We start from the raw sequence: 10,777 nt of genomic DNA, 5'->3' as shown, positions 1-10,777 counted from the left end.
GAAGAAGGGTCTAGGCCCGAAACGTTAGCTTTCCTGCTCCTCTGATGCTGCTTGGCCTGCTGCGTTCATCCAGCTCTACACCTTGTTATCTCAGATTCTCCAGCATTTGCAGTTCCGACTACCAGTGGATGTACATGTTCTTTCTGCCTGCAAAGAACAGGGCTCTGTGTACTAAAATGTGTAGTAGGTGCACCACACTGTGCGCCCAACTGACAATTCTAAATTGGTTAGAAGCATAATTCTTCACACATTTACAATTATGCAGTAAATTATGGCCAATTGTAGAATCACATATAATACTGATTATTATCTTGTCATTTTTGCAAGTGTGGGCTGGTTGGGTGCAGTCAGTTCCTTACTTGTTTTAAACAGTCAAAGGAATATGCTGTTTGATATGATCTGTCAGACTGTGTAATGTACAGCCTGCATACCTGACATCACATTGGCCCTGAAATTCAAATACCATACTACACATTTTTGTTAATAGGTAGAATTTATTTTTGGCTTGATAGCAGCATTCTATAAATGGTGAACACACTGCATAGTAGCATTGTGAAACATCTAGCTTCCCTATTTCTAAAACTGTACACACACTACCATTTTTTTAAACTTCACCAAATAGATGATAACCACTCACTGGTTCATTTCTCAGGACAATGTTGTGACCAATCAGAGTCAACCTGCCTAGGTTAAAATTTAAACAAAACCTGGCAGTTAATTGTCAATCAGCATTAATTGGTGCATTCTCCAAGGTAACACCTCTATAAATCAGAGTCCACTTGTTAACCAATCAGCACTCTCTTCTTATTCCATATAAATGTTAGTTTTCTTCTTGCATTGGTATTCTTGCAAGTTGTCCTGCTGAGAGCAAGACGAAAAGCTTGGAAAACAAAGCCTTTTTTCCAGCAGTACTCAAGTTCTGTACTGCCAGACTACTATTAGATTTAAAATGATTGAGGGGCACAATTTGCCTGGTACAGAGAAGTATTTAATCCAGTTGAGGAATCTAGAACAACAGGGCATAGTCTTCAAAACAGAGCTAAGTCATTCTAGACTGAAATCAGGATTACCTTTTTACACATAGGATAGTGGAAATCTAGAACTCACTCCCCAAAAGGCTGTGGCTGTAGGACCAATCAAAATTTTTAACTTCAAGTTTGATAATTAAGGATACAAGGGGATATATAGTATAGGTGGGTAAATGGAATTGAAGTATAGATCAGCCATGATTTAATTGAATGATAGATCAAACTTGAAGGGTTGGATGCTCTATTCTTGTTCCCTATGTTCCCACTTAAATCAGTAGAAGTGAGCAGGTGAAAGTAATCGTCATCGCAAGGTGTCAGTCTGGATCCATCCTAGTTTTCAGGTTACCTTTCATTTTCAAGCCATAGGTGATCTGCCAGTTCAAAATGCATTTTCCATATAAGGAGTTCACTGATTAAGAGGTCACAAGTTAGGCTGCAGATTCTCAAGAGCCTGAAGTAGTTTAAAGAAAGGATGTTAATTGTTAGTGGACAAAACAAGTAAACAATACTGAACTTTTAGAAAAATTACTAGGGGCAAGTGGAGTTGCACAAGGTTCCAAATTTTTGTTGGACCTTGGAGAATGCTCAAGGCTGAACCTCGAAACTTCACTGATCATCAGTGTTTCATTGAGCAACAGCATATTAATGTTCTGCCTTTTTCAAACACTAGGGAACAATTCATGATTAGATTCAAAAACTAGAATGGGTAAACAAGCATTTCAGACAAAAATTGAAGTTTTGCACCAGATTGGAAAATATTTTTTACATCTTTCTGTAAACTACTAAAAGTATAATGGTGTTTGTGATCTTTTTGTAGAGAGTTTTCCAGCAGTATGTGATAACCTTAGGTATGATAAACAGGAATATGAGTAATCGGGTAGGTATAAATGAACATTGGTGGGAAGAAGTGGGACGAATGTTACTCTTAGCAAGGAAACCTTGGATTATTCGTTTGATTACTCAGCAATGAGCTAAATAGCATTGGCTGCAGAATTGTTAAATTACTCTAACTTCTTAATCATCTTTTATATTCTCAGTCTCCTCTCAAACAGCCGGGGCAGAAGCCTCTTACAAGTTAAAATCATTATGGCAGTTATCAAAAAAATAAATCAGCACAGATCTGTAGATATTTTCTAATCAACCTGTTTAAAGGTGTTATTACACAGATCCAGAGCAGTGGGGGAATTGAACCCAGGCCTCCTGGCACAGAGGTAGGGATGCTATCACTGCACTCAAGACGTGCATAATGTGTTATTGTTCATTACAAACAAATGGAACAGTAGTTGTGAGATTCTTGAAGACAGCTAACTGTGTTGTTTGAAAGAGCCTGAAGGGCGATGTGAATATAATTAATGATATCCCAGATTTTGAGCATTACCAAAATCTGTGCGAATTCCAAAACCCCGTTCTGGTCCTTCTTGATATCTAGAGGAAAGTGATGAATGTACTAGCTGTAACAAACAAGGTACCAATTGTCTGTTTAATATAAGATTATAGACTGATTGAACATAGGGACAGAAATAGGCCAATCAGCCCACTGAACCTGCCCCAGCATTCTAAATCATGGCTGATCATCTCCTCAATGCCATTCTCGAAAACTATTTCCAAATCCTTTAATTCTATAAGTCTCCAAGACAACTATCAATTTCTGTCTTGAACCTGATGAACCATGCTTGAGCTTCCACAGCTCCCTGAGGTTGGGAATTCCAAAGATTCACCATCCTCTGAGTGAAGAAATTCCTTCTCATCTCAGCCTTAAATGACCTGCCTCTAATCCTTAAATTAAGCCCCTTGTTCAAAAATCACTAGCTCAGAGAAACAGTCTGTCTATAACCACCTCATCATGCCCTTTACGAATTTTAGCTTCGATGAGATCACCTCTTTTTCCTCAAAATTCTGGAGAATGCAGATCCAGTTTCCTCAATCTCTCCTGATAAGCCAATCCAGGAAATAATGTGCTGAACCACTGCTGCAGCCCTTCTATGGCAAGTCTATACTTCTTTAAAAAAAGAGACCAAAACTGTGCACAATACTCCTGGACTTACTGAGGTATTATACATCTTCAGAACGTCATCATTACTTCTACTTTCAAGGGTGGTCAAAGAGGGGAGGAGTAGGAAGGATCTGTGATAGAACACAAGTGATTGAGATTAAATGACAAATGGGACACTAGAGCAAAGCAAAAGGGGACGGTAATGGTACAAGTAAAGAAACAAATGATATGTGTAGACCAGGTGTAAAAGTGAACAGCTCTGTCAGAAAAAATATGGCGGTGGTTATGATCTGAAATTGTTGAGCTCAATTTTGAGTATGGAAGGATGTAAAGTGTCTAATCGAAAGTTAATATGCTATTTTATGAGCTAATGTAATATGCTATTTTATGAGCTAATGCAGAGCTTCACTGGAATAGTTCAAAGTGGAAAAAGGTGGAGAACAAAAATGACTGGCAATCAATAACATGAACCATGCTTGCAGGTCCATGGAGGTTTTCCACAAAGTAGTTATTCAATCTATGTTTGGCTTCCACCGTGTAAAGCACGCTGCAAATGAAGCACACTAAGTTGAAAGAATAAATAAATAAATAGCTGTTTCCAATTTCCACAGTAATTTGATTTTGTATCGGGTGCTTACCCTGCACTTACCAATTTGAAAGCCTCTACTGATTTTAGAAAAACTCAAACCTGTATGCAATATTAATCATTGCTCACACCTCATGAAACACTATGTTGCTCTTGAAAGGCTGTGCTGAATTTGGGCAAAGTTTTTATTTGCCTCTTGCAATGTATTACATATGATTACCTTAGTGTTGATATTCTGAGTGCAACAAAGAAAAACAAAGAAAGATTGTTGCAAAGCTGTTTAAAAACTGTTGATTACCTACTGTTTTGTATATGGTATAGAAGATAAATTGTGTTAATACCAAGGCAGCCACCAGAATTGGTGGATACTATGCACATGATAATTTGCACACAGATCAAAATATTCTGTTGCTGTAGGTCAGATAATAAGACTCTTGAGTAGTCATGTCAAATTAGAGCCAAATTAGGGAAATACATTGTAAAAATGGGTTACTATTTAAGAAAAAATATACATTTTATGTATATATATACACTCAGACATAGGAGGCAAAAATTCTATTTTTGCACAGGAATTGTCCCAACCTTTACAGAAATATGATGTTACTATGATTGACATTTTGTGAATTACTTCACTTGGGGATTTTCTATTCTGATGCTGTAGCTTGGGCCTCATCCTCACTTACATATAATAGTGGGGCTTCTGCCAAAGGCAAGGCAGTGATTACGAGAAACCCCGATGAAGTTTGTAGCATTTTATTTTGAATTAACTTTACTGCTTCTTTAAGTCTTACAACTGATCTCTATAAACAACAGATAATTCACCTCGTTGTTAACTCAATTATATAAATACTACAAAACAGTGGATATTACACATTTTGTTGTTTAATAGTTTTCTTCTAAATAAGTAGGAAGCCTGCATTGTGAAAATTCCATTATATAACTTATTGAGAATTTGCAAAACTTGTGGTTGTAGGGCATGTTTTATGCACTTGAAATTTGATAATTCACTTTAAGATATAAATGTAGGCAGACTAATAAAAAGGAAAACTGCCATAATCAGTTGCCTTTGTAAATCCATCTTTCTGATGTAAATCTTCAATACTAATAAAAGCTTTCAGTTGTTCCATGAGTCCACGAGTCAATTTAATAAATTTAATACCCACAGCTAGTTTAGTGCACAGTGTAAAATCTAAAACTGGTAGAATTCTCCTCCCAAGGATATCCATGTTCTTCTCAACTTCCTTTACAGTAAGTGACCAAAAGGGTGTTCTAGATTCTAGAAAATATTAAGAAACATATATAGTTTTTCCATCTGACTTTGGAAAGGGCCTTAAAGTATGTAAAATAAAATTACATTGTGCAGGTTTGTTAAAAAAGATAATTATCATGGAGTCATAGAGTCATATAGCATGGAAACAGATCCTTCAGTCCAACCAGTCCATGCCAACCATAATCCCAAACTAAACTAGTCCCACCTGCCTGTGCTTGGCCCATATCCCTCCAAACACTTCTTATTCATGTACTTATCTAAATGTCTTTTAAACATTGTAACTGTACTGGCATCCACCGCTTCCTTTGGATGTTCATTCCATTCACAAACCACTCTGCGTAAAAAAAATTTGCCCCTCGTGTCTTTTTTAAAAAATCTTTCTCCTTTCACCTTAAAAGTGTATCCCTAGTTCTGAAATTCCCCAACCCAGAGAAAAGAGACCTGCCATTCACCTTATTAACACCCCTCATGATCTTACAAACTTGTTCAAGATCACCCCTCAACCTTCTATGCTCCAGTGGAAAAAGCCAAGCCTATCCAGCCTCTCCCCATAATTCAAACCCTACATTACCAGCAACATTCTGGTAAATCTCTTCTGAACCCTCTCCAGCTTAGTAATGTCCTTCCTATAACAAGGCAACCAGAACTGGACAGAGTACTCCAGAACAGGCCTCATTCACATCCTGTACAACCTCAATTTAACGTCCCAACTCCTATATGGAAAGATCTGAGCAACGAAAACAAGTGTGCCAAACACGTTCTTAACCACCCTATCAACATATGATGCAAACTTCAAAGAATTATGTACCTGAACCCCTAGGTCTTTCTGTTCTGCAACACGACCCAAAGCTCTACTTTTAACTGTAGAAGTCCTGCCCTTGTTCATTTTACCAAAATGCAATATCTCACTTCTGCACTCTACAGCCCATTGACCCAATTGATCAAGATGTCTTTGTAATCTTCGATAATCTTCTTCACTGTTTTCTATACTACCAATCTTGGTGTCATCTGCAAAATTACTAACCATGCTTTCTGTATTCTCATTTAAATCATTTATATAAATGACAAACAAAAGTGAACTCAGCACTGATCCCTGTGGAACACCACTGGTCATAGGCCTCCAGTCTGGAGAAAACAACCCTCCACCATCACACTCTGTCTCCTGTTGTTAAGCCAATTTTGTATCCAATTGGCAATCTCATCCTGAATTCCAAGTGATCTAACTTTACTAATGAGTCTACCATGCAGTACCTTGTTAAAGGCTTTACTAAAGTACAAGTAAACAATGGCTACTCCTCTAGCCGCATCGATCTTCTTGGTTACTTCCTCAAAAAACTCAATCAATTTTGTGAGACATGATTTCCCTCGCACAAAACCATTCTGATTGTCCTTAATCATTCCATGCCTCTCCAAACACATACAAATCGTATCTTTTAGAATTAGTTCCATGTTTTGAGTTATCTGATCTTTTTATTGTCATGGAAAAATTGGGAATCAACTAAGCTTCTTTAAAACAAGGTGGATTTGCATAGTTTGAAAACCACAGGCTGCAATGACAGAGCTTTTTAAAAATCACACAGCCACTGGAGATGCATATAAAAACTAGATGAGCCACTTTTTAAAATTGTTGCAGCTCAGAGACTCTACTTCAAACTTAGATGATAAGTTAATTCATTTCAGGCTTGGTAAGGCAGGATCACCTATACTCATTTTGGAAATGGCAAAGGTGTTTTCTTTAGATCCATTTCCAAAGAGAGGGTAGAATGATTATCAAGTATAGTGATAAATCTACTTGGAAATCAGTTAATTAGCCAGTGAACAAACTTTCCATTTACTGGGAACATAGAGGGATAAAGGGTTGAGACAATCAGTCAATTTTTAAACAGATGACTGCAATAGAAACTAAGATTCAGAAAGCTTGTTTTTGTAGTTCAACGTTGTCTAGAGAAAATCTAATCCATTTAGTGGAAATCTAATGATATTGGCTTAACTGCCCATTTTATACTCCATCTAATTTTAATTTCCACTGAAATCAAAGGAGAGTAAAATGAGATGAGATGAGTGAGGAAGACTCACTGATCCTATTCCATCACTTGCCTGCTTGCCAAATTAGGTTAAAATTACCCCGCAGCATTAAATATGAGAACATCTTCTTATAAAAGGGACAAAGCATGTGGTTTATTATTTCTCAAGGAAAGAACCAAAAGTTAACAGAAGTACGTAAGATTTGTTTCCAACTGTTGCTCTGTAGGTTGATTAGCTATTTAGAATTATAGAGTCATAGAGTCATACAGCATGGAAACAGACCCTTCGGTCCAACGTGTCCATGCCAACCAAGTTTCCCAAACAAAACCAGTCCCATTTGCCTGCATTAACCTCATATCCCTATTCATGTACCTGTCCAAATGTTGTAACCGTACCTGCACCAACCACTTCCTCTGACGGTTCATTTCAATTACACACTACCCTCTGTGTGAAAAACCTGCCCCTCAGATCCCTGTTAAATCTTTATCCTCTCACCTTAAAAATATACCCTCTAATTTTTAAATCTCTTACCCTAGGGTAAAGACCTTTGCTATTCACCTCATCTATGCCCCTCATGATTTTATAAACCTCTATAAGGTCACCCCTCAATCGCCTAGCTCCAGTGAAAGAAGTCCCAGCCTATCCAGCCTTTCCTAACTCAAACCTTCCATTCCCAATAACATCCTTGTAAATCTTTTCTGCACCTGTCCAAATTAATAATATCCTGCCTACAGCAGTGCAACCTGACATCTGTAAACCATTAATTCATATCTGGGTTCTGAAGAAGGGTCACTGGACCTGAAATGTTAACTCTGATTTCTCTCCACAGATGCTGCCAGACCTGCAGATTTTCGAGCAATTTCTGTTTTAATTCATATCTCCCTTTGTTCTATTAACTTACATTTTCATCTGCCTATTAATGATTAAAAATAGTACATTTCAAGAAAATAAAATATCCAGTTCAGTTCACAACAGGTTCCCATTGTTACAATTCAGGGCACACAATTACATAACTAGATACAATGTTACAGGATCAAGGCAAATGTCTGAGCATAAGATGACAAAATTACTTGCAGCGTGATTAGCCTTGTTGCGTCAGAAGAATATTTAAAACAAACCTGAAAACTAAGAATTATAAAGATTTTAAACAATTCATCAGGCTTACTTACCAATCTTTTTTATTATCCAAACAGTGTGAAGGCAAAGAAAATAGAATGCACAATTAACTGACATAAACAGTATTCAGGAAAATGTTTGTACTAAGTTATAATTGGTATGCAAGTTCTGAAATCGTTCAACAAATTATTCACTCAATGGATTCATAGAACTGGAAACTATTGGCCTTCAAGCAGTCCAATTGTGATACACTGTTCAACTACAGTTGTTTTCCAAAAGTGAAAGCTGATCATTGCTGAAATTCACATTTGTACGAAATATATCTCCAGCTAACCTCAGAAATACCATTCCTTAAATATTTTGAATACAACCAGAATTTAAGTTAATACCATAATTTTAGTGTACACTATATGAGCAAGTATAAAATCACATGCAAATTTCAATATACTGCTAGTTACTATTCAAGAGTGCACTCAATGTTTGTCCATATTGTTTTTTCTAGTTTTCTCCCTCTCTGTCCTGAATGAAAATAATTTGTCTTTTGAACAATGCTGCGGTTTGATATACGGCTTGAAGGCAGAGTTCAGTGAATCACAGTCAGAATGGGGCACAAATGGATTGAAAGTTGGCAATCTGGTAACAACAGCAGTTTCATGGTGAGAAGGAAAGCAATTCTCATGCCTTGGTCAAAAGAAAGCATTGAACCTTTCAACCGGAGGATACGAAAGTTAGCATCCAGTTTTCATAACCAGGTGCCTTATAGTTGGATCTTTTTGTGTTGCCTCTGCATTAAATGAACCAGGGGTGTGCTGCCTGGTTGGGTGAGTGTTCAATAGGCACTGTCAGTACACGGTGCAGCTGGCTTGTCCCTCTTAAACCTGTATTCATTGAAAGGAAACTGCTGCTGACTACTTATTCTGACACTGTCTGGAAATAGGAGATGTACGAATGGAACAATGGGTAGTCTGCTTCAAGGTTCGTAGATATAGTGTGCTGGAGGCTTTAATGGTGAAGATTAAAGAAGGAGGGGGATCCTGGGCTATACTTTGTATGAAAACCATAGGTACCAACACTGGTACTAGAAGTGGATGCTGATTCCACGCTACTGTCATGTAGACAGCTGAACGTGATCATGACAAGTAATCAATTTGCCTCATTGAAAATTAGCTTCACCAAAGGTCTAGGGCTGTTCAATTAAAAACTGGAGATGGGAAATGAGGCACTGATGGCAGCATCACAGCATCAACTGACTGAACAGCAGACACTAACACTATAACTAAAGGGATGCCAACCCTGCATGCATTCTTGTCTTCTTTTAAACAATTGCCTGACTACTAGGCAGAAGACATTTCCTTCTGACTACTGGCAGAAGAACACCCACTCACTACTCACAACAAAAACAGAAGTTGCTGGAAAAGCTCAGCAGGTCTGGCAGCATCTGTGAAGAAAAAAATCAGAGTTAATGTTTCAGGTCCGGTGACCCTTCCTCAGAACTTCTCAGAACCAGTTCTCAGGAAGGGTCACCGGACCCAAAACATTAACTCTAACTTTTTCTTCACAGATGCTGCCAGACCTGCTGGGCTTTTCCAGCAACTTCTGTTTTTGTTCCTGATTTACAGCATCTGTAGTTCTTTCGGTTTTTACCCACTTACTACTGACTACTAGGCAAAAGAACCATACCCTCAATGCTGAGTACTGGGCAGGAGAATACATTGCCAGCAACATATGCTGACTACTAGGAAGAAGAACCCTACGGCTTACTACTGAGAAGAAGGAAGATTACTAAGCAGAAGATGCATCCTGTTGACTATTGGATAGACAATCCTGCTGACTACGACACAGAAGATCCAACCCTGGCTGAGTACTGGGCAGAAGACCTCTCCTGCAGACTACTGGATAGAAGACTTTGAAGGAACTGAACAGAAGCTGCTGCAACCCCATTGCAGAGGGAACAGACCAGACATCTCCACAAATTAGTGATGCATCTCTGTAGATTCCCCTTCAAGCTATAAGGTAAAAACGGGAGGTCTGTTTCCCAAAGAACAAGAAGCAGACAGTACAGGGTGACCAAGCACACTTGGAAAGAGATTGTAAAAGTAAGCTGCTGTGGGGTGAGCCAGAGAAAATGTATGCAGTATCACATGACCACCTTCTCTCCACCAAGAAGAGTTCACCATACTGCTTTGCTTTTTTTGAGCTTTCATTTGGCTATGTGAGAGGAAGTGACCACCCAATTGTTGGCAAGTGGGTTCAGCAGCAATCCCATCAGGTGCATGGCTGCATCTCATAAAATCCATCTGAATTTGTGGTCTCCCAACAGGTCCCTATTGAGAGAATACATGGAGGAAGCATTCATGGGCCAAAGGGTTACCACTAGAATATATGTTGTGTTAATCTTCATGGGAAAACCAACAGTATTTCTCCTTCAGTTTACAGGAGAAGTGGGTACACAGCGATACAGGCCATGTATCCAGTGTGGGCCTCTCAGACCTGCATGTCAAACCTGGCAGAGGAAGAAGCCTGGAGAATGTAGTGTCACAGTATTCCCTGCACCCTTCACCAGCACACATACTCTCATTCATTGTATATGTGCATGTGAGGAGATTCAGGGCCACAAACTGCGCATGTATATCACAGAGGCAACCTTGCAATTGGCAGATGTTGTAACAGCTGAGAATACTGGCAGTCACATGATTATGGGAGAGTAAAATCTGAGAGTGCTGCCAGACACAATGTGCAGATGATGAAGGAGTCCAGTT

The 10,777-nt window shown here is 38.5% G+C and overlaps 1 protein-coding gene across 1 annotated transcript in view; it reads right to left on the bottom strand.

The window, feature by feature from the left end:
* Positions 1 to 10,777, bottom strand: part of LOC109920679 (spermatogenesis-associated protein 16) — a 99,843-nt gene that overhangs the window by 35,909 nt on the left and 53,157 nt on the right. Inside the window, exon 5 of the mRNA XM_048604603.1 lies at positions 4,771 to 4,887. Within this exon, the coding sequence (XP_048460560.1) occupies positions 4,771 to 4,887 (117 nt within the window). The remainder of the gene's footprint in view (positions 1 to 4,770; positions 4,888 to 10,777) is intronic.

Source organism: Rhincodon typus, chromosome 13, assembly GCF_021869965.1.
Source record: "Rhincodon typus isolate 14 chromosome 13, sRhiTyp1.1, whole genome shotgun sequence".
Lineage (NCBI taxonomy): Eukaryota > Metazoa > Chordata > Chondrichthyes > Orectolobiformes > Rhincodontidae > Rhincodon > Rhincodon typus.
Note: the sequence above shows the minus strand (reverse complement) of the source record. Positions and strands in the feature narration are given on the sequence as shown.